The sequence below is a fragment of the Polypterus senegalus genome, chromosome 13 (genome assembly GCF_016835505.1).
Source record: "Polypterus senegalus isolate Bchr_013 chromosome 13, ASM1683550v1, whole genome shotgun sequence".
Lineage (NCBI taxonomy): Eukaryota > Metazoa > Chordata > Cladistia > Polypteriformes > Polypteridae > Polypterus > Polypterus senegalus.
In genome coordinates this window covers 115,409,154-115,435,014 of record NC_053166.1, presented here as the reverse complement: position 1 = coordinate 115,435,014, position 25,861 = coordinate 115,409,154, and the positions used below count along the sequence as shown (strand labels likewise).

Below are 25,861 nucleotides of genomic sequence, written 5' to 3'. Positions count from 1 at the left end.
AAATTCAAAATGACCTTATTCTTTTTTAAAATGGCACATTTTCTCATTTTAAATATTGGATATGATTTCTATTTTCTTTTGTCAAAAATATATGTGTTTATGAGATTTGCAAATCATTGCATTCTGTTTTTATTCACATTTTACACAGCCTCTCGAAATTTTTGAAATTTGGATTATATGTAATTAACTAAGTGATGGATCAATTTACTAAATCTTTTTCATTGCTTAATTTGTGCTAAAATTATAACTGCAAATAATATATAATTTACCAAATTTATCCATATTATTTTAAAATCTTTGGTTGTTGGAGTTGACAATATCAGCAATTGTTGCAACTGACTATGTAGATTCTAACAATACTGTAGTGTACAGTAGCTACTGTATGTCTGTTGGGTAAAAGTCAGGGAAAATAATTTGGCTTTGAGTTATCCTGCCAAGAGATTCTCATCCTGATCAACAGAAAAACAAATGGAAATCAGCCTTCGAATGGTCACATCATCCTCAGGTATTCCTGTGATCTGGAAGTATTTTGAAAAGCTGAACTCAAAATTTTGATTCTGTTGCAATACCTTACTGCATATTTTAATTTTGGTAGCAAAACTACAGTTGATATACAGTGGATTCAGAAAGTGCAAATGCTCCTTTACCTCCTGCACACTTCATTATGTTGTAGATTTCATTTTAAATTGATTTCATTTTTAGAGGACATATTTGCTATTTTTGCCCATCAATCCACTTTCTAGAAAAAATGTACAAAAATATTAAAAAATGACAACTGAAATCAGTCATTCCCATAAGTATTTAATAGTTTGTAGAAACCTTTTTGGCAGCAATTACAGCTTCTAATATCCTTGGCCATATGTACAAGCTTTACAACTGGATTTGAGCAGTTTGTCCCATATCTTCTTGGCAGATCCTCTCAAGGCCTGTTTGATTGGCTGGGAGGCGTCTGTAAACTGCCATCTTTAGGTCTCCCCACACATATTCTATGGAGTATGTCTGGGCTTTGGGCCTTTCAAGGACACCCAGAGATCTGTCCCAAAGCCACTCCAGTGTTGTCTCGGCTGTGTGCTTTGGTTCATTGTCATGCTGAAAGGTAAACTGTTGACTCAGTCTAAGGTCGCTTGCACTCTGGAGCAGGCTTTCTTCAAGGACCATTCTGTGTTTTCATCAGTCTCTCTGTCTCTACTGCCGAGATGCACCTTGCAGTATGGTGCTGCCACCATCATGCTCTACTGTAGGAATGGTAATAGGCAGGTGATGAGCAGTGCTTGGAGTTCTACCCAAAGTGTTAAAAGTTTTGTCTTATCATGCTTGAGAATCTATTTCCTCATACTGTCAGAGTCCCTTAAATGTCATCATATGCCTTTTACTCACGAGTAGCTTCCATCTAGCTGATTGACTGCTTCTGAGATGGTCGTTCTTCCAACAAGTTCTCCCTTTTTAACCCACGCCTTCTGAAGCTCTTTTAGAGTGACTGTCGGGTTCATGTTTAACTCTCTAACTGAAGCCCTTCCTGCATGATTATTCAATTCTGGTGATTGCAAATTTCAGCCATTTCACAATTAATGAGTCCAATTTGCTCTTGGGTGCACTGAAAGCTTTACAAATGATCTTATACCCTTGCCCTGATCTATGGCTCACTACAGTTTGATTGCTGAGATCTACAGACAGTTCCTTGGACCTAAAGGCTTGTTGGTTGTCCTGGCATACACTGTGAATTGTGGGACCTTCTACACACAGGTGTGTGCCTTTCTAAACTATGTCCAATCAATTCAGTTTATCATAATTAAGTTGTAGACACATCTCAAGGAAAGTGAAAGCAATCAGAATGCACTTGACCATAATCTGGAGTGCCATAGCACATTGAAATGACAGATTTCAGTTTTTGTTTTTGATAAATTTGCAAACCTTTCTGAAAACATGTTTTAACTTTGAGGTCATCACACTTGCCCCAATACACATCAAAATTCCTAAAAAGAAAAACCTTCTGACTTTGCTAAAAGTAAAATGTCACAGTAAACAGTCACAGTAGGGTGTTTCATTTTTCCAAAGATGTGATTTTCATATGACTTTGCTTACGCCCCGAGTCTCAGTGATGTAAAAGATATATATGCCAAATTTCAAGAAGATTGAAAAATATTTAGGGGTTACACACATTGATCACTTTTATTTCAAACTAGTGACATTTCTAATATTGAAGTGATTTGTACTAATGGGCTTCTCATGTATTTCTTTTATATATGCACTTAAAATTGTCCTCTTCACTAAACAGTTGAATATTCCTCAACGAGAATTGAAAGGAATGAAATGGGTTGCACATTTTTTTCGCTTTTGGCACGAGGCAATTGTAAGATGATGGGCTCCAAAGAATGATTTGGATATGCTACAGCTTCTGAGCACTTACCCAGATGAAGACGTCAAAAAATGTGCTCTCACAGTTGTTAAGAGACACCTTTGGTATCTGTCAGAAACAAACGTAGGATTGGCTTTTTTGAATGAATGTATTACTCAGGCTGAAAAGGAAAATATGACCAAAAATTTAGAAACCAAACCTGCAAAGAAAAAGGAAATGAAACGACTAGAGGGTAAAAACCTAGTTTTTGAAGGAAAAGATCTGAGCTATTTCGTTACTAATAAAACAAAGACGTTCTTTGAATTGTTTGGGATCCACAACGTGACAGAATACTGCAGTGATTCTCTAAGAAGCCACGTGAATGCTCTTAAGGTGGTCAATGATACCGCAGAAAGAGGAATTGCTCTGATAAAAAAGTTTAACAAATCGGTCAGGGACGAACAACAAAAACAATTCTTGTTGAGGGTAGTCAAGCATCACAGAAAAGTTGTCACCAAGCGAACAAAAGAAGGGATTGCATCGTTCAAAGCTGATTAATATAACACATATTTTGCATACTACCTATTCATCTTAGTGTCTAGTTTTAATATTATTTTAAGTTTGTGATTTCTAGTTTTCCCAATAAAAGTAATTAACATTGAAAAATCATATTTTTTGCCTACTTTTACAAAACTGATCAAAGTGTGCAACCACTAAATATTATCCAATCTTAGTGAAATTTGACATACTGTATATATCTTTTATTTCACTGAGACTCAGGGCGTAAGCAAAGCCTGCAAAAATTTTACATTTAAATTTTAAATTTTACATAGAGTCACAGTGAAACATTATTAATTATTAATTAATTTTTACTATGTCTTTTATTTTTCTATTCTTCATTATGTAAAGCACTTTGAGCTACATTTTTTGTATGAAAATGTGCTATATGAATAAATGTTGTATGTTGTTAAGGTGTATTGCCGTTGGTATAAAGAAGTCCTGGTATCATTACTTGACACATTTTTGCTAAATGATTCAAGGTACTCATTGTTAGTGTGTCAGAGAAAGAGGATGTGCAGCATTCTTCATAATGTCTGTAGTAGTTGCATGACACTCATTCACACCATCCTAAAACAGTGGTTTGTTTAGGTTATTTTGGGGACCACAGGAACACGTAATGAAGCGGCTAAAATGAATTGGCATATAAAGAACATATTAAACAAATAAAGAAGGCAAAAAATAATTATTAAACAAACAATCTTCACACAAAAACTCACCCAATTTCCCAGAAAAAGATAATTACTTAACTAACACAAATAATAACAAAACTTGACAAAACACAAAATGGTAAACACAAAACAGTTCTCAACAGTCCAGTTCCACAGATATAAGTGATGATGATCAAGCGACTAGCCTCCTGAATATTACGAAAAGTATTGACCCACTGAGTTCCAGTTGTTACGTGAGGATTTGAAGTTACTGGGGGCACTCCCCAGACAAAAACGTATCGAACCAAGACTAATTCACATGAATAAGCAGGCACAGGATAACTACAGAAATTTAGAAAACTTATACAAGGTGGTATTTGTAATCCGATTGGGGGTGAAGTGATAAAACAAATCAACACAGAGGATTGCAAACCTCCTCGGGGGCTTATGGGTCCTTTTTAAAAGTAGCTCCTCATTATGTTAATCTCATCCAGCAACCCCTGTGGCAGCCTGATGCTGCACAATAGCACAACACTTCTGGGTTGTCTGGTATTGAAGTCCACTGTAAGAAACACAAACAACAATGTCAAAGAGTTGAGGAACTTACCCAGTAACCGCATATAATTGGTTCGTAGGAACAAGCAAAAGATTGCAGAGAGTTGTGAGTTCAGTACATAACTGGCAAGTACATAAGTACATAAGTTGGTGGAACTTCTGGCTTTCAGTCCTCCCGGCCGGAAGAGGTGGGTCTAGGTGGATGGACACTGGTTGTGACATCAGAGATGTTCTATCCATCAATCATCCGGTCTGCAGAAGGAGAATAAGTGAAATTCCTTAAGACACAGTGCCAATCTCTGGTGTGGCAATAGAAATACAACCACTATAGCCCTTCAGCTGACCCCTATGTGCACACATCTGTCACCACCTAAGTAGCGCTGCTACATAGCCATCAGTTTTGTTTTAATTTTTACCTTTGCTACTTCCTCCAGTAGGTCAAAAGCGTGTCCCTCAAAAGTGTGTCCCTTCACTGAGCCTGCTTTCTTAATCATCTACTTAATAGGTGGGCATCTCTTGAAGTGATGTTACCGTCCTAGTATACCACAGCGTAGAAAGCCAACTTGGCCACCAAAAAGTTGCTGAATTTGTAAATGATGTCACTACTGACATTAAAGGAACACAGTCTCCTGCAAAAAAAAAAAAAAACTCTACTATGCCCTTTCTTATATAGTTTCCCTTTGTTATGAGACCAATCCAGCCTGTCATTGATGCGGACCTACACGTACTTGTAGCAGTACCACACCTCTAGTTCCACTCCCTAAAATGTGACAGGGCATAGGGGCTCTTTGGTGGATTGAAAGTCAGTAACTAGTCTCTTGATTTTGCTGCTGTTGAGTTGCAGGCAATGCTGTTTGCACCAAGAAAAAAAGGTCTTATGATACGTCCAAACCACCTTCACTGGTGGTCCATAGTAGCAGCGACTCAACACTGAAACTTTCCTGAATTGCTGTGATTCTCACCATATCATGAAATGTCAGCCCAACCACCTTGCGAAGAAACCTCATTTCTTCTCCTTGTACTTGTGATCTGATTCTTCCATCATTAACTCATTAACAGCTCATGACTATAGGTGAGGAGATTGACCAATAAATCGAGAGGTTTATCTTTAAACTCTCGTTCTGCTCCAATCCACTTTTCTATCTCATGCTCCCCTTTCTATCTCAAGATCTTAAGATACCTGAACTCCTCCACTAAGGGCAGTTGTTTGCCCCTCACTGGAAGGCAGCAATTCATTGTTTTCTGAGAAAGAACCATGACGTGACATGAGACTTGAAGGTGTGGATCCTCATCGGATCCACTTCACACTCAGCAGCAAATCGCTTGCGTGTGTTCTGATTGTTACAGTTAGATGAGGCAAAGAGGACATCATTCTCATTAAGGCAACAATGCTACACCTAGCCTCTTCAACTGGACACCTTCACATCCGTGGCTGTATCTTGATATCCCATCCGTGACAACCACAAACAGGAGTGGTGAAAAAACACAGCCTTGACATTGCCTGACACCCACAGTGAACAAATTCAACTTAAAGGCAATAATTTGGACACAACTTTCACTACATTCAAATAGGGAATGAATAGAACACAAAAGAGGGCCTGTTACCCCATATTCCTGCAGCACCTCCCCCAACACATGCTGAAGGACACGCTCATATGCTCTTTCCAAACCAACAAAGTACATGTAGACTGAGTTATCATATTCTCATGCACCCTCTAGCAACTGCACAAGGTAGAAGAGTTGGTCTACTGTTCCAAGGTCAGGAAATAATCCACATTTTCCTCCTGTATCTTTGGCTGAACCATTGGACAGTCTTTCCTCCAGCACTCTTGCATATGCTTTACCAGGGAGGCTGAGGAGTGTAAACCCTCTGTAGCTGGAACACATCCTCTGGTCACCCTTCTTAAATATGGAGACCACCACAACCATCTGCCATTCCAAGGGTGTTTTACCTGTCTTCTATGCAACTTTGCAATTTAAAAAAAAATTATAAATACCTGTAAATGAAGGTAAAAATGAAAAAGTCCGAATTAGTGTAAACCATTCTAGTTTAGGTTGTTCATAAGAGATGTAATAATTTTACTGTAAGAGACAGAAGTACATGATAGACAAAAATAGCTGCGTCAAATATTTGAAATTTTAGAATATGTGCTTCAATATAAACGTTTAAAGTCGGAATATTTTCAAATGTAATAGATATTTGTAATTTTTCCCTCTAATGGAGATCCATAGAAGGCTAGGTAACTAGTAAAGGATTAAAAATAAAAAAATGACACCATATTTGTAATCACTAATCTTGAAATCATCTAAAATGACACCCACATGCTTATATCTGAAATTTGAACCCCTGGAGTTTGATGATGTGGCATACACAACCTTAAGTCCTTCTGATCATTTTTGATTCTTATCAAGGAAAGGGTGTACTTTCCTGCACAAAATATGGCTGTACAATTACCTAAAAATGAGGGTCTTGGGGGTCTAGAGAGAAAAAATAGGGGAGAACCCCTAAAGGCTTGATGTTTTCCATAACTAGACATCAAGGCAAGTCATGTGGTTTATGTGGGAGTTTTCTCTTACTGATGAGTCAGGGGCACCGGACCAGAAAATCTGAAGTGATTTCAAAGCTTTGATAAGTAATTGTTAAGAACGCAATAACATCAGCATATAGAAACAAACGTAATAAATAAAGTAATCACTTATAGTGGATGGATAGATGAGTAATTAGGCTAACTGTCAAATTCATTAAAAGCTATAAACCCCCAATATCTTAAAGTTAATGGCAAAACTGGACTTATAAAAAGTTAATCTTAAGAATTGCTTTTGCTGAACTATCAAAATTTTTCATAATTGGTGTTATTTTTTTTTAAAGTTGAATTTAGCAGGTCCTTGCATTTGAACATTTCACAAATTTCTAATATTTAATTTTGTCTCCTATCTGTGCAGGATGAAAATGCAATATTCAAATTAGAACTACAAGGGCCAGATGCTGACGCCTTCTCCGTACGGCCTAGTGAAGTGTCTGGCAGTAGTCAGGTGGATATTGTGGCCAAAAACCAAAATGCTATTGACTATGAAAACAGAACTGAAATGTTTGTTCAGGTAAGAGTTTGAGCCAATGGCAATTTGCATTTTTAACTTATTACATAGTGTTGTGAGTTTTTTCATTTTATTTTAATCTGTGTTTGACTTTAGTGGGTGGAGCAGCAGTTATTGCATGTTGCTTCATAGCTCCAAGCTAGTATCAAATCTTGGCCTAATTGTTGATGGTGGATTTTGTACATTCTCCTAATGTCTATGTGGAATTTTTCTCTGTGGTATCAACTGAAAAATGTGCATAGTGACTCTAAATTTCAAGAGTAGGCATGCGTGAGTATGCCTTTTATATGAAAAGACATCCTTTGAAGAGTTATGAGATCTGAAAAATATTATTTAAGCTGAAAATGTATGTGAAGATAGGTCCACATCAAAAAGTGATGCATAAACTACTGGTATGTGGGTGTGTTACAGGAATATGAAGCTGCTCAATAAAATATCTAATTATTTCAATTACCTCACTATGGAAATGAAACAATGATGAAAATGTAATTTTTGTTTTATTAGTTGCAGAATGTTTGTCTGTAATGAATGGTGACATCAGAATAGTAATTTCAAAATACTGGATTATCACTTAAGAAGTCTTGTCCATTTTTTGAAGGCATTTTTTGGAATAAGAATTAGAAATAGGTCTTCTGCACTATACTGTGCTGCCTTGTACAGTATTCATGTTTGCCTTGTAAACTAAAAGTGATGCAAAAATAAAGATTGTTTGATGATAGCACGTTATCATTGCTGCCTCACAGCTCCAGAGTCCATGGATCCAATCCCAGCCCAAGCGCTGTCTGACCCAAGTTTACACTTTCTCCCCGAGATAACACAGCTTTGCTCTGTGCACTATGATTTCCTGCATCATGTAAAAGATTTGTGTTAGTCCAACTGCCACTATGTGTGTGTGTGTGTGTGTGTTTTGCGATGTACTGGCCTTCAGTCCTGGCTAGACCCCTGAAAATATCTGATTTTAACAGCTCCTAATAACCTTGCATTAGAAAATGAATGAATTAATGAATTAGTGTGACATGCCATGATCTGGCACCCGATCCAGGCACCCAATATCCTATACTACTGAGGACTTCAACTCTATGAAATATAACGTTTCAGAAAATGAATGAATAAATTACTCAATGAATGAATGGAAGTTGGGTGGCACAGTCCAGTAAGAAGACCAGGGTTCACGTCTTGGGTCCTCCTTGTATCTAGTGGCATGTTCTCCCCATGTCCACATGGGTGTATTCCTACAGTCCAATGATATGCAGGTGGATTAGCAATGCTAAGGTGGCCCCTGATGGGCATGTGTGGCATGTCTGTGAGTGTGTTCCCCTGCAATAAACTAATGAACTTTCCAGGGGCTGTTGTGATCAGCACTTGCCAAGATAGGGTTGAGTCCCCCCATGACCCTGCTCAGGATGACGCAGTTATGTTCAGTGCATGGAACAGATACAACATAGAACCACATGCCTGATTTTTAAATTTTGGTCCGTGACTAAACAATATCACTTAACTAGATACAATGAAACTTGTATCCCTAAACGGGCCTGTCAGGTCCATGCTTTAGATTCCATAAGTCCTGATACTGATACAGTTTGAACTCAAAAGAATCATAAATGAAGCAAGTCGAGACTCCTGATTCGAGCAGTTCTTGCACATTCGCTTTAAACATCTACAAGCATCAGTGAAACAAAAGATGCTGATGACATCAATAAGGACATGCATGCACTTTAGCACTCCTCTTGAGCTCCACTAAATCAATTTGTTTGTGCTAGCAAATTGATTATGTATGATACACTGAGAAGAGTCATTTATAAAGAACAAATCATTTGGAAGTCGCCCATCAGTACAACTAAGTCTGTAGGCTGATTCTGGCTGGTAGAAGGGGATGGGTCGGGGGATGCCTGATGGCTTGGCAGGCCCTCGGACCCCCTGTACATGGGGTTAATCCCAGGACAAAATGACAAAGATCCTAGAGTCAGCTGAATCATTACAGTTCAAATATGCATTTGAAATATGCACAGCCATTTATGTTTTAATGGTGGATAGAGGCAATATAATTCATTTTATTGTTTTTTAATCTTGAAACATTTTGCATCATTTATGTTTCATACGTTTCATTAGAGGGTGGCATAGTGGTGTAGTGGGTAGTGCTGCTGCCTCGCATTAAGGAGACCTGGGTTCACTTCCCGGGTCCTCCCTGCATGGAGTTTGCATGTTCTCCCCGTGTCTGTGTGGGTTTCCTCCCAAAGACATGCAGGTTAGGTACTTTGGCAATACTAAATTGTCCCTAGTGTGTGCTTGGTGTGTGTGTGTGAGTGTGTTTCCTGCGGTGGTGCCCTGCCTGGGATTTGTTCCCTGCCTTGCGCCCTGTGTTGGCTGGAATTGGCTCCAGCAGACCCCCGTAACCCTGTAGTTAGGATATAGCTGGTTGGATGATGGATGGATGGACATTTTGCTCCAGTGCTCACTTAGTTCATATGGCAGAAACTAGAAATAATTCAAATTCATGCACATAACACACATCCTGGCCAAAACAAATTGGTTAGAGAGTTATTGATGAAAGGCAGACATTTTATTTTTTGCAAAATTGTGATCAGGATTTTTCAGATCATCAAAAGAAAATTAAAAAGGTTACATTTTTAATTCACTAAGGCAAAATTCTCACATATATTATATTTGAGTACACCAACTTGAAATAACACTTATGAGATGGATTTTATAGTTGTAGTAGACTAATCACCAGCCACATCCAGGCGGTATACAGAAGCTAGTAAGAAGGCTTCTGGAATGATAGGTTTAATAGCGCTATGGGTTTACTGTGAATCAAGTGTGCTTAATTAAGAATATTGGGTGCAGTTCTGGTTTCCGTATTACAAAAAGATATAACGGTGCTAAAAGAATCTAGAAAAGTAATACTCGACTTATTTTAGGGCTGTCCAATATGAACTATGAGGTAAGACTCAATATATGGAATCTATTAGTTTTTCAGCTGAAGATCAAGGTGTGACATGACAAAAGCACTTAAAATTATAAAAGGAATTATTAAGATATATATCAGCTGTTGCTTTAAAATGAGGTTTTCTGCAAGAATATTGGGGCATAGAAGGAAAATGGTTAAGGGTAATATGCACACAAATGTTGGAGGGCTTTTCTTTACATAAAGGACCTACGATGTATCGAATAAATTACTACATTTTAGGTGAATAAGGATTGATGAGCTACAGTATGTTGATCTGAATATCCTGTTATCATCTAAATTCTTCATATTACCTTATATTTTGCACTTTGCTGTAATTACCACTATAATTAAATGATCCATAAATGTCTATCTTCTTAAAACATAACTTATTTTGGTGATGACTTTTTTCATGTGTCTTCTTGCAACTAGAGCATTTTTAGTTCCCCAGGGTAATTTTGAAAATCTGTCTGTAAAACTTTTTTTTGTTTTTTTCCAGATTATAGCCTCAGATGCTAAATCAATAGGTGATTGCTGCTCAACAGCTGATGTTACAATCCATGTTCTTGATAAGAATGACAATATACCAACCTTTGCAAATGACACATACACACTGTATGTTAAAGAACATTCTGAGAATGATGCCATCATTGCAGTCATCACAGTAAGTTCTTCTGTTTTTCAGTTTCAATAATTCTGTCTATAGTATTCATAGCTAAAGCATAAACTGCTCAAAAAAATTAACAGAACACTTTGAAAATACATCAGATCTCAAGGGAAAAAAATCCTGCTGGATATCTATACTGATATGGAATGGGTAATGTGTTAGGAACAAAAGAATTCCACATTGTTTGATGAAAATGAAACTTATCAACATACAGAGGGCTGAATTCAATGACACCCTGAAAATCAAAGTGAAAAAATGATGCAGCAGGTTAGTCCATTTTGCCAAAATTTCATTGCAGCAACTCAAAATCATACTCAGTAGTTTGTATGCCCCCCACATGCTTGTATGCATGCCTGACAATGTCAGGGCATACTCCTAATGAGACAACAAATGGTGTCCTGGGGATCTCCTCCCAGATCTGGACCAGGTCATCACTGAGCTCCAGGACAGTCTGAGGTGCAACATGGTGGCGTTGGATGGACCGAAACATAATGTACAGGAGGTGTTCTATTTAATTTAGATCAGTCGAGCGTGGGAGCCACTCAATGGTATCAATTCCTTCATCCTCTAGGAACTGCCTGCATACTCTCACCACATGAGGCCGGGCATTGTCGTACACATGGAGGAACCCAGGACCCACTGCACCAGCATAGGGTCTGACAATGGGCCCAAGGATTTCATCCCGATACCTAATGGCAGTCAAGGTATCGTTGTCTAGCCTGGATGGATACATCTCCCCAGACCATCACTGACCCACCACCAAACCGGTCATGCTGAACGATGTTACAGGCAGCATAACATTCTCCACGGCTTCTCCATATCTTTTCACATCTGTCATATGTGCTCAGGATGAACCTGCTCTCATCTGTGAAAAGCACAGGGCGCCAGTGGTGGACCTACCAATTCTGGTATTCTATGGCAAATGCCAATCGAACTCTACAGTGCTGGGCATTGACCACAGGGCCCACCAGAGGACGTTGGGCACTCAGGCCACCCTCATGAAGTAGGTTTCTGATTGGTCAGAGACATTCACACCAGTGGCCTGCTGGAGATCATTTTGTTGGGCTCTGGCAGTGCTGATTCTATTCCTCGTTGCCCAAAGGAGTAGACACCAGTCCTGCTGATGGGTTAAGGGCCTTCTACGGCCCTGTCCAGCTCTTCTAGAGTAACTGCCTTTCTCCTGGAATCTCCTCCATGCTATTGAGACTGTGCTGGGAGACACAGCAAACCTTCTGGCATTGGCACGTATTGATGTACCATACTGGAGTAGTTGGACTACCTGTGCAACCTCTGTAGGGTCCAGGTATCACCTCGTGCTACCAGTAATGACACTGACTGTAGCCAAATGCAAAACTAGTGAAAAAAAAATCGGAAAATTTGAGGAGAGAAAAATGTCAGTGGCCTTCACCTGTTAAACCATTCCTGTTTTGGGGGTCATCTCATTGTTGCCCCTCTAGTGCACCTGTTGTTAATTTCATTAACACCAAAGCAGCTGAAACTGATTAACAACCCCCTCTGCTACTTAACTGACCAAATCAATATCCCAGAAGTTTCATTGACTTGATGCTATACTCTGATTAAAACACGTTCATTTAATTTTTTGAGCAGTATATTTTATTTGGGGCAACACTCTGGCATAGAGGCCTATACATTGCTTGTCCATACCTGCCTAATTGAATCAATTATACTTTGCATTTGATGCTGGCAGAGTGACATCAGGACTCTCTTAAACCTGAAGATGCTTCTGAATTGGTTTAAAAAGAATGTGTTTTAAAGACTGACTGTAGAATAAGTTTCAGAATATTTCAAGTCCAGGAATTCAGTTGATACAAGGACTAATGGGTCAGTGTTAACTAAGCTTAGCTACCATGACAAAAAATAAGCAACCCCTAGTCCACTACAGAAAGTGGTCCATTACTTGGACATGAAGGCTCATTCTAAGCATGCATACAGCAGACTTTCCTTACATCTAATTTGTGAGTTACTAACAAAAATTTTACTACAGGGAACTGAACATTTGAACATCTTGTTAAATGTCAAATGTACTTATGATTGTCATATCACTAATTAATTGGGGCTAATCAACTAGTAACAGATACTCAGTCATTCTCCCCATAATCCCTTAGGTGCTCACCTTTTACTGTAAAAAATCTCAACACAGTCATTACTGACACTGAGCTTTCATATTTTCTTCATGACTACTTTTTTTGACTGAGTACTTCAGTTTTCTCCCACATCTGAAACAATGTGAATTCCAGGGTAATTACCATGGAGAGAGTGCCCTGTGATGGAGAACTGATTCCTAACTTGCATCCAAACCTGCCCCAGCTCTTGTGACTCTGACCTGAATTAAATGAATCTGTTCACAGGTGGATATATTTAATGAGTCCCCTACTTCCTCACTGCTCTGAGCTCAAATGTTGGCTCTCTAAATGTTTCTGTGAAAACCAGCATGTGTTGACATTTTTGGTATTTTGAGCCAGATATGTGCATATTGTTTCTTGTATCTATGATTTTATTTCTTTGATGTAATCCCTGTATCCAACAGGGGTGCATGCTCCATGGTAATGTGTTCTTTTAGAATCGCAGCTCATACCTGAACCTATACTAATCCCTTCCCAGTAACCACGGCAGAGATACTGACAACAGGAATGTGGTACTTCAGTAAGGATATTTATTTAGCTTGCTGTAAAATGCAGCTTTCACTTCTACTATACATTACAGCATATAATATAACACATACATAGAGATGAAGAGAAGCCATGGAGCAATACAGTTGTCTTACAGTCTTCAGTGTGGTCTTTGCCTGTCTTTGGAGGAGTTGGGAGGCAGTTTTTTAGATGAAGACTTCTTCCATTAGTGCAAGGTGGCTTCTGGGTCAATTCAACTCTGCAAATGCCCCCTCCCCCCCCAACACACACGCACATGCAAGCACACGCACACACACACACACACCTCTGTCAAACGTCACAGTTGGCAGAATGCAGTAAGGCAGGTAATGGTCTCCCGGCATCTGCCAAACCTCTACTTGCCCATCTGACTGACAGATAAAGAAGCATGATTTGTTACTCCATAGAACGCATTTCCAGTGCTCCACGGTGGACTTGGTGATGTGAAGCTTGCATGCAGCTGCTTGGCCATGGAAACCCATTCCATGAAGCTCCCGATGCACAGTTAATGCCGGTGGAAGTTTGGAACTCCAGCTATGGAATCAGTAGAACGTTGGTGACTTTTACGCACCGTGCACCTTAGTAGTTCTTGACCCCTCTCTGAGACTTTACGTGGTCTTCCACTTCATGGCTAAGTTGCCATTGTTCCTAAACACTTCCAGTTTCCAATAATACCACTTATAGCTGACCATGGAATATCCAGCAGGGATGAAATTTCATGACTGTCTTATTGCAAAAGTGGCATCCTATCAGAGTAACACGCTTGAAATCATTGAGCTCTTCAGAATGAAGCATTTGTTTCACAAATATTTGTAAATGGAGACTGCATGGCTAAGTGCTTGATTTTATACACCAGTGGCAATGAGTCTGATCGAAGCACCTGAAATCAATACTTAAGATGTGTGTCCCAATACTTTTGTCTATATAATATATATATATGTAGTGGGCAGTACGGTGTGCCCCTGCTCCTCAAAGAGCCTTTTATTTGTGAATAACTCTTCTAGATGAGCGTTTCCCACCCCTATAGTCACAAGTATACACATAAGTATAAGTACAGCACAAGCACAATTCTATTCCTTCCCTCTTTCCTGGATCACTGGCTCCCTCGCTCCTCCATGCAGGCTTTGTCCTCCTCCTCCCGACTCTGAAATAAAGCAGGCAGCACCTTTTACTTAAGCCATGCCTAAAGTGCTTCCGCTCTTCCGCTCACATGGTCTGCAAGCACTTCTGGGTAAGGCGGAAATCCCAAGATGTAGGGACTCCCCAGTCCTGCAGCTTCCCCTCGCAGCCCCCATGGGCCTATATATATATATTAGGTTCTGTGAATAGATTACAAATTAACTAATTAATCCTAAATCCTAATCCTAAATATGCTTTCGTATCTCGTGCACCAATTTAGCACATTCTGTGTTACATATTTTAACTTCTGTTACCTATTCCAATCACTAACCTTCATTAGGGTCCCTTTTTACAATCTTGACATAGCTATCAAGAAAAGGCAAGTCTTATAGCATAAACATAAGTATATTAAACCAAAATCACACTCACAGATGACAGTATCATGCAGTTATTTTTCAGCTCTGCTTAAAATCCCACATCCTGAAAGTGTCCAGATTAATTTAATTACGACATATCATAAGAATAACAGGTATACTGCTTCATGTGTATAAGGTGCAGGATGCCTTTAGAGCCTGTGCAGTCATTTGGGCTTGAAGCCCCTAAAGGTTTGTTTTCACCGGCTTTTCCAGCTGCATTTTCCGTTTTCTTGTCCTTGGCCATCAGACCATAGTATAGGACTCTGATATTTACCATTACAACTATTAGTGACGGGGCGGCATGGTGGCGCAGTGGGTAGCGCTGCCGCCTCGCAGTTAGGAGACCTGGGTTTGCTTCCCTGGTCCTCCCTGCATGGAGTTTGTCTGCTCTCCCCATGTCTGCGTGGGTTTCCTCCAGTTTCCTCCCACAGTCCAAAGACATGCAGGTTAGGTGCATTGGCAATCCTAAATTGTCCCTAGTGTGTGCTTGGTGTGTGTTTGGGTGTGTGTGTGCACTGCAGTGGGCTGGCACCCTGCCCGTGGTTTGTTTCTTGCCTTGCACCCTGTGTTGGCTGGGATTGGCTCCAGCAGACCCCCGTGACCCTGTAGTTAGGATATAGCAGGTTGGATAATGGATGGATGGACTATTAGTGACTTAAAGCTGCATGTACTGTAGGTAACAGTACTATAAGTTATGCCTGATTTAATTTTAGACTCTTCTATTTTAATTTTATAATTGTTTTCTTATTTGCATTGTTAAGACTTTGAGCTGAACTTTTTGTATTTAATTAATGGCTTGAAATTGTTCATATGTGAGTGTGTGTGTGTGTGTGTGTGTGTGTGTACCATATTCTGATTACTATAATGCACTCAATACTCCCATCATAGGCTTTGTCACCTGAGACTGGACAGATTGCAGTGCAGGTTTGGTTGATTGTTGACTCTGAACTGGCCTGGCATGAGAGCGTGTGTTTGTGTATTGGTGAGTGTGTGCACTAATGTGTTTTGTGATAGACTGGCCTCCTGTACTCCATCTGACCACATTTAGTTAAGCAAAGCTTATTCCTTCCAACTTTTCATGAACATGTTTTAGACTAAGCAGATTTAAAAAATGAACCAATGAATGGATGAATTATCTGTTTTTCCAGATATATATATTTCTTTTGACTGGCTGGTAAGGTTTTTATGATCTCTTATTGTTTTACAGGTCTGATATTGTTTTAACAAAGGTACAGGGCAAAAAGTAGGTCAATTTGTGCATTTTACAGATATCTATGCATTTTTTACAGGCTACTGACCCAGATACAGCTGACCAGGGTAAACTAACCTATAGGCTTGAACCCAAAAGCATGTAAGTAACTTTACAATAAGTTTAAAGTGCATTTTTAACAGTTTGAGCTGCATTTAAAGATTACAAAAGTAGGTTGTGGAAGTGAAGCCATGGCTTAGAAGCAATGGTATGTTATTGTCCTCATCATTTGGTTTAATAAATGAAAATACCATAATGCTTTGAATTCAAGACACCTTGGTGCTTGAAGTGGTGCAGTTTCTGTTTAGTACCAGCAGCATTTCTTATATGAGTTTCAGTTCACAGTACCAGTAGCATTCAAGGTTTCAAGGGGGAACTCTCTTCCTGCTCTTCAATCAGTGTGGTTGAAGCTTCATAGGGACCCTTCCTCCTGTTCATCAATTGAATGTTATTGTATCAGTGGAGCTCGAAGCTTCATGGGGGACACTAACCCCCCACTTGTTGATTGAATGTTAGTGCATCACAACTCTCTGACTTCCCCTTCCCCAGCTCGACTAATATGTCATGTAAAAGTAACAACAAAGGTTGAGGAGGAGCAAGATGCTGACTAAACAAAGTACCACCAATAATTTGATTCTACTTCAAGCACTGAGGCGCCCTCAAATTCAAGATGCACAAGAATTAAATCTAAATATACTGGTGAAATAATACCAATTTTTTCCTTTCATGGATTCAATTTCATTAGACAAGTATGTATGCCAAAATTGTTGCCTTTTTACAAGCTTGAACGTGCTGAATTGCTTTCTCCTTCACCAGCTGCATGAGTCAAATAGCTTTGTCCTTCACATGCCTGTATGCATTGAAGCTCATTGCTGTTCACAAGCTAGTACACGGTTATTTATTGTTTAGTTACATCCTGAATTTAAGAACCATCCCAATTTTATGCTTGGAAAAACACAAAAAAGTATGTCTTGAATTTTAGGCAGTAAGATCTTACAAAAATCATACCACATTAACAAAGACATCAAGTGCAGAATCTATGGAACGACTGAATGAACCAGTGTTCACAGGCATTTGCTCCATCTTGAGTGCTGTTCCCCCTCTCTAAAAAAATACTTTTATTAACTATTTCTTGCTTATTTGTTGTGAGGAAATTCTTTAGACTGTTAACTTTTAATAAGATGCTTTACCTAAAATAACAAATTTCAATAGTATTTCGAATGCATATGAAATGCAACAGATGTGGGCTTTGGCCAGGCCTGGTTTCTACCTTTAACCCACTGCAGATGGGAAAGGTTGAAGTAGACAGGTCAGAATATTGGAGACTTGGGAATCTGAAATTGTGATACATAGTTGTAGTGGTTCTGCTTCCAAGGACTGAAAGCCGCTTGCTATGTTTTAGTGAAAATGAGGCCAGTGATTGCGTAGCTAAATTATTCCTATACTCATAGGTTGTTTTTCTAATGTAATTCAATGGAAAACACCCATACTTAAATCAATTTTCTTGTGCTGATGCATACTTTAAATATAGTAAGACCCCCATTTAGCATTTTTCTAGGGACCAGCTAAAAAACGTGTTGTCAAATTCATGAAAGGTGTTAACTGAAGGAAATTGTCACTATTTATCAGGATCCCACTAGTGCATGTTTGAGTTCGCTATGTTTAATATTTTGTATAGTTTCACTGCAGTTATTTTTATAGCTACTTGTTATGATCCAGTATGAACATGTCCTAATTTGTTCTGTCTAATTGGTTTCATTATTATTTTTTCCTTTTTTTCAGATTGTTAGTATATTTCATGAACACTGCTGTATTCAAAGCAAGATCACTCCGGTTAGGTCATAAGGGCTGTCAAGTGCCCGAACCCCGAATGCACATGCAGTACAACCTGCATTTGATTTTTGAGAAAAAAATCAGGCTTTGTTCACACTGCACTTCAATTATGATTGTTTCACACATGTGTGACACAGATTAGATCTTTTTAGAAAAGAGTGACCAGCAATAAACAACATGGTGTCACAACTTTTCAGAAAGGATTTAAACTACCTTCGTAAGCATTGTTTGCACCTACATTGTCCACATCTTGCTCACACCAGTCCTGGCTTCTCCCTCGTGTCCACAGTACGGATGAAACACTGATAACTGCACTCAATTTTTTTGTTTTTTTATTTCTCTTCCTTTGCATGATGAGCTGACAAATTCACAGTTGTCAAGCACTGAAAACAATTTGAAGTAGAGCAGCAGGAAGCAGGCACTTGTTATTCTAGGTAGTTTAATTAGGTCATATCAGTCCAACAAGATTATTTTTATTGTTTTTGCTCATATGAGGTACATACAGGGTGGATATCTGTACACACTCATATCAGTCAAAAAAAAACCAGAGTGACTTTTAGCTGCAGTGTGAATATAGCTTTGCTCAAACATGAGCTTACTTTTTAATGTAGCAGCCAAAATGTGCGAAAATGATAAATATGGTGTGATAATAACTGAGACCAGACATCATGAAAAAGGTTTGGGGTAGCCACCCATATAATCTCCCTGGCTGCAAAAGGCTTTAGAGTAGAACAGAGTTGTTCATTCGACTGAGTCCAAGATAGAACTGACTTATTGATGTTAAGATGGCGGCTTTAAAGGCCCATATGGGAAGTAACGTCATTGAAGGGTGCAGAACCAGAAGTGACATCTTGTGAGGCGCCGGAACCTGGCAGGATTTCTTGAGAAAGGTCTGCAGGGAACTCAGAAAGACAAAGCTGCCTCCTACTCGCACATGTGTGACAATGGGACTGTTAAATCAAGGGACTGCAGGGTTCACTGAATACCCAATTCATGAGGTGCACCTCCCTTTAGCACATAATATCTTGCTAAGGCAATTGCGCCTCGTATATGCAGATGGTGCAAGTACCAACCATATGTCACATTTAGAGAAAGAATGGAGAAAACTAAAGATTTAAGAGTTTTTGAATGGAGGCTAATTGGAGGCTGACTTTAATGAAGTTATTTTTTCTTCAAGTTAGACAAATTTAACTTAATTTTCAATATTTTTATTTGCCATTTTTTCTTTGGGCCAGATGAAAAACCTGTATTGTTACAGATTTGGGCCTTTGATTTGCAGAATGTTTTCTCACAGTCTCTTTTTCAAAATCATACAAATGACTTTAAAATTCAGTTTCCTCCTTTATGTTTTTACCTGCTTCAGAACAATGGAGACAATAAACTGTACACTTTTCTGTATCACACCAGGTAATCTCCCATAGCCGTGAGATTTTAAATTTTCATGCAGTTGGTTTGGTGACGGTGATGTATTTTTGCCTTCAAACTGTAATTCACTTGTTGACTGGTCAACTAATGTGGTTTAGTGGTTAAGGCTTTAGTCTGGTTTATTCAACTTTAATTTAATAATAATTGTTGAATATATTATTAATATAATTTGATTTGTTGTTGATGGTTCTTTAATGTACATAATATAAAAATATAATCATTGTCTTACAGTTTACTCCTCAAATATCCATCCCCATATCTGAGTATACGAGAAAGTCTAGTGGAGACCACTTCTGATTTTTTCTATTTACAAAGTATCTGGCATTTATTCTAGTTAGCATCAATAGCAAACCAACACCTCTGTTGGTGATCCAGTCCATCACAGTGCACAAACGTAAAATGCTTAGTCAATTAGGCTGCAGAAGCTGCCATTTTGGACATTCTGACCCGAGTAGACTTGCAAGCAGAAATTCAACTCTTATAGAATACTTTAGTATAATTACAGATTGTTTTTCAAACAATTACCACATATACACCCAAAAATCTTTTTAATCCTGAACATTCTAATCTCTGACCGTGCGAATTCCACAACTTTTTCCAGCAATGGGTTGTAGGGAGTCAGAGGGAAATTTGGATGTGATCACTAATTCTTAGTCCTTATGCTTAGCCAAACAAAATCAAAACAAGTTAGAGAAAGAGGGACATTCTGAATGTTTCTGTATTAATATTTGTATTTCTTTTTGGACAGAACAAAATATTTTGATGTTAACCAAAAAACAGGGGCGATCTTTGTGAAGGATAAAGAATTACTGGACAGAGAAAAATTTCCAGATTTTATTGCCACACTGCAAGCAATTGACACCTCAAATAAAATAGGTTCCACAGCAATAGAACTAATTTTGGAGGACATTAATGACAACTCTCCCAGAATTTCAAGAGATGAATATACTGCTTTTGTCAAAGAAGGACCAGGTGAACATGTAACGATTGACATAGAGGTATCTAATTTTTGAATCCTTTTTTGCTGTTAATGTTTATCTTAATCTCTTTCAAAATTGTCTGGCTGTGTTTGGTAAATAAAGCTTGCTTCTTCAATAGTAAACCATTTATATAAATAAATTGTATATATATATATATATATATACTGTATATATATAAATATATATATATATATATATATATAAATGTTAGTGAAGTTCAGTTGTATTATGTAAAAGGATTAAACTCTAAGAAAACAATTTATCCACAATCGAGATAAACTTCACCGATACCATTTATCTTGAAGTGACTGATGTACTAATTCTTATTACATATTTTTAAACGTAAACTGTATTTAAATTTACCTTTGGACTAAAATCTAAATTTTTCAAATGTAATTAGAACACTTACTTATTGCTGCATCATGTGCACTTCTATTATTATAATTTTATTAGCTTTAAAAATGCAACTTCATATATAAAAGCATACACAAGCGCAATGCCTTGAGCAGATGAAGCAAAATTATTACATGTCTGTAGATCTGAATAGGCCCGTATGTTCACTCATGGATAGATGGAGAATATAAAAATTAGACAGATTTATACACCAAAATGCTTATGGTTTCTTGTAAGAATTAGGTAAGATTGAGTAAAATCATTACCTGATCACACTGCTTGGCACTGCAGAAATGTTAGACAAATTACAGAAAGTAAGGTGTGATTGGGTTGCCCAATTGTGCTAATTGAAACAATACTCAAATGGTAGAAGGTGAAGATTTTTTTAAAGTGCATTTAACATCCTTACAAAGCTTGTGCTGCATTCTTTTCTCCCACAGTTAAAGGTTGTTGACTGTTTCCAACTAGCTGGTTTTGAAACTGAAGCTTACTGGGCTTCAGTTTCAGTGATGGCTTAGAAGGTGAGTATAGCTGGCAACACAAATAGCTAATGAAGCATCCCTACTGGAAAACTGATCATTCCCAAAGTGCCAGGCAGTATATGCTGAACTCAACTACAGCACATAATCAGAGAATGTGTATAACTTCGGAGCATGTTACTGTGTAATTTCTCTATTTATGCAGAGGCACCATTAAGATGAATTAGGCATTCACCCATGGTGCAGATCATAAGGGAGGGGGGGGACCCATCCACACGGGTTAGCTACCGAACAGTTGGTTGGCACACTAATAAGCTTGGCCTAGGGTGCAAAATAACCTAGCACTGGCACTGGGCAGACTACAACAGAAAATCTGTTTTCAATTTTAATTAACTTTACTTTGCCTTCCATTTCCTTAAATCCAATTCATTCAGTATATGACTGACAATTACCACAATCTTAGTGTTGTGTTATGGTAGAAAAAAATGAGAAAAAAGGATCAGGAAAAGAGATAAAGTCAGAGGGCAAGCAAAGATCAATATTCTGAGCACCAAAACTGTAAGATGAGAAACTAATTGACAACCTTTTATCATTTTGCTTCTGTGATGTCACGGGCCACACACATCTAACTTGTTATCCAGGTAACATATAAACAAACAGTGGAACTATAAGTTAACAAAACATAGATGAAACATTTAATATAAAACTTAAAAAAAAAAAAGCTACAGGAGTCAAGACTAAATAACATAAAAAGTAAATTCCTAAAATTCAAAAACACTATAAACGTGTAAACAATCTAAGAATAACTGCAGGATGAGGCAAATTAAATACAAAACACCAATATAATAATTAGTTTATAGTAAAACCCTTTTTGTTTTACAGATTAATGCATCTCCTTCACTTGCGATTCTGATAACATTTTATCACAGGGTCAGAGGCCTCCCTCCACCTCCCCTCCAACAGCAGCTAACATTACAACAAAAATTATATCACGTATTGGATTATTTTAATAAATATACCCACCTCTACAGACAAGCAATGTATTTCCAAATTGCTTAGGGTAATATTACATGCAGTCTCCATACAGGAATAAATTGCGCGCAGTATAAGCTATAGAAAAAACAAAAAACAAATAGCTAATCATGTCTTTTATTTTCCCTCTCGAATTTTAGTAGCATTGATCATTTCTATTGACAGAGTTGCAGTGCAGAACCTAAGACATTTGACAAACAAGAAGATACTAATCCATTCATCAAGCTTGTTTGTTTACGTGATAGCTAAGCTGTCCCAATATCTCATTCAGATTTTTCTTAATGGTTGTCAAGATTTCTGCTTCACATTTGTTCCAGAGTCCCACAACTCTGTGCAAAAAACTGCTTTTTGGCTTCTGTTTTAAATGCACTTCCCCTTAATTTCCACTGATATCCTTGAGTACGTGATTCATTCTTAAGCCAAAAGCCAACAAGAAACCATAAGCATTTTGGTGTATAAAGAATGTTGCTGGATCTACTTTATCAATACCTCAACGAACTGGCTGCACTGGTGAAAAATGTCAGGATCTACAGAGAATGCAGTTTGCTGTGTTTTAGTGAAACGTGGCTAACAACTAAAATCCCAGATGCTAACGTGGAGCTACCTGGGTTTAGCACAGTTAGAGCGGACAGAGACGCAAGTACCTGTGGAAAGCAGAACGGAGGAGGTCTCACACTCTATGTCAATACAAGATGGTGTAACTCTGGACATGTAAACGTTAAAATCTCCACTTGCTGTAGGGACATCGAACTGTTGGCCATAAGTTTGTGTCCCTATTACTTGCCCAGAGAGTTTGGACATGTGATTGTTGTTATTGTTTACATCCCCCCTTGAGCGAACACGAAGATAGCGAGTGACGTCATCCATTCCGCAGTTGATAAGTTACAAATACAGCACCCTGAGGTGCTTGTGCTAAACACTGGAGACTTTAACCATGTAATGCTGGACAAAACATTACCTGCCTTCTCCCAGTATGTGGATTGTAACACCCACACTACTGTATGCAAACGTCAAAGAAGCATACAGCGCCACCCCGCTGCCTGCACTTGTGAAAGCAGATCATAACCTGATTCTGCTTCAGCCTCACTACAAACCAAGAGTGAGGGAGCTAGCTACAACCACATGCTCATTCAGAAATTGGTCCCCTGAGGCATGGCAGGCCCTGAGAGACTGCTTTAGAACTACGGGCTGGGATATCCTGCAGGGATCACATAGTGAGAACATTGGTTGTTGACTGCACTACTGACTATATCAACTTCTGTATGGACATTGTAGTTTCAGTAAGAACAGTACGCTGCTATGCTAACAACAAGCCATAAATTACAAGTGACATCAAGGGCCTTTTGAACCAGAAGAAAAGGGCTTTAAAAGGCGCTGATCAGCATGAGCTCAAGCGCGTGCAGAAGGAACTCTGAGTCCAGTTCAGGGTGGCAAAGGAGCAGTACAGGAGAAAGCTGGAGGCATAAGTTGCGGAATAACAGCATGAAGGAAGTGTGGGATGGGATGAAGATCACTGGCTGCAGCTCAAAGCGGGGTGCCACCATCGAGAGAGACATGGAGAGACTAAACCAGATGAACAACTTCTTTAACAGGTTTGACCACCCTAACCCACGCTCACTTCAGAGTACTGCATCCTCCAACCATCCTTCTGCTGATACCAGCATAGGAGAGACATCCCCACCCACAATTACAGCAGCGCAGGTGAGCAGAGAGCAGAGGAGACTTCATGCCAGCAAAGCAGTGGTTCCAGATGGCGTATCGCCACGACTGCTGAAGGCCTGTGTGCTGGAGCTGGGGAGTCCTCTACAGCGCATCTTCAACCTGAGCCTGGAACAAGGGAGAGTCCCGAGGCTTTGGAAAACATCTTGTACCACCCCAGTCCCAAAGGTATCACGTTCTAGTGAGCTGAATGACTTCCGGCCTGTCGCTCTGATGTCACATGTGATTAAGACCATGGAGCGGCTGCTGCTTCACCACCTGATGTCTGGTATCCCTCCAATTTTAGTGTCATCTGCAAATTTGACGAGTTTACTAATTATATCAAAATCAATGTCATTAAAATAAATCAGAAAATAAATGGTCCAAGAAGAAACCCCTGAAGGACTCCATTGATGCCCTTGCTCCATGTGGAGCATTCTCCTCTTATCTGTACACTTTATCCCCTACTGGTCAACTAACTAGAAATCTGGTTTTGTAGGTTACCTATGATGCCTAGAGCTTCTATTTTGAAATTTCTTGTGTAAAGATAGTGAAAGAATAATTAAATCAAAGATAAGACAACACACTTCTGAAAGATCACTCTATTTTGCACTACAAAACAATCACAATTCAGAAGAGAAGAAACATTATGATAGTACAATACACACAACTACTCTGATGTATTTAATAAACACTTGATTTAGCAGAAAAAACAAGTTAAGCCCCCTATTATACTGATTAATTTTTTCAGTAATTTTCAGCATCAGACTACATAATCTCTGAGAGTCAGCGCCTCAGTCAGACGTTTGTGTCTCCAACTCTCCCTGACAAAATCAGTTGTCTTAAGTCATAGGGTGGGCTTGTATGCATGTGTGTGTGTGTGTTTGTGTGAGAGCTGACGACCAATAACTGCACACCCAGAAACACAATACATACAATGTCAGCATAAGGGAAGGAATGTGGTTGTCATGAACCATGCAAACAGAAGGCAAGCTTGTCTCGCTGATATTTTGTATTTGTCTTACATTGATAGAATTTGAAAAGGAAAATTAAAGGGCTGCATTTACCAAACCAAGAAAGCCTTTGTACAGGCAAAATGTCACTTGGCTGTTGGCATGCTACAATCTTGAAATACTTTAAAATTTTAACACTGTGCTGAAAAGTAATGGAGTAGTTTTATAATTTGTTATCCCCTGCAATTCCTAGTCATGTAAAGGCAAGGAGATCCAGCAACAGGCATTAAGTTTGACATCTCCTCTGACTAGAAGTTGTGTAATGTGCTGCCAGCTTTAGTTGCCTATTCATTTAGAAATCTTTACTCTCAATTTGGTTTAGTTGGGGCTGGCAAATGTAACAAGGGTCTCGAGTGACAGTTTTGAAAACTGGACAATTACAGTTAATGCACACTGCTTACAGCACGGGTTGAACAATTCTTTAAAAAGGTCATCATGACAAAAGCTGTGGACAGAGAAAGAGACAGAAATTGCGTGCCTTCATCCTACCCCTGTCAGCACTTCAATATTTATAATAAGATCTCAGTGTATGCTATGGTATGCAAGATTTCCCCCTAAGATATTTAAAGATAAGGTATTTTTAATTTGGTTAAATTATAAACGGTCTTATCTGTAGCTTTCTAACATGCAAAGCAATTAAATATAGACTACAAATTTGTATTCTGGTCAATGTGCATTTTTTCAACCATCTACATCTGACAGATTGCACAGGTACATAATGTAGAATTATCTGTTGTAGGAGTATGAATT

General features: G+C 38.7%; 1 protein-coding gene across 1 annotated transcript in view; it reads left to right on the top strand.

Annotated features, from left to right (window-relative positions):
* cdhr2 (cadherin related family member 2) overlaps positions 1 to 25,861 on the top strand; it is a 129,723-nt gene that overhangs the window by 51,334 nt on the left and 52,528 nt on the right. Inside the window, exons 13-16 of the mRNA XM_039776154.1 lie at positions 7,042 to 7,197; positions 10,638 to 10,802; positions 16,299 to 16,360; positions 20,265 to 20,514. Coding sequence (XP_039632088.1) covers positions 7,042 to 7,197; positions 10,638 to 10,802; positions 16,299 to 16,360; positions 20,265 to 20,514 — 633 coding nt within the window. The remainder of the gene's footprint in view (positions 1 to 7,041; positions 7,198 to 10,637; positions 10,803 to 16,298; positions 16,361 to 20,264; positions 20,515 to 25,861) is intronic.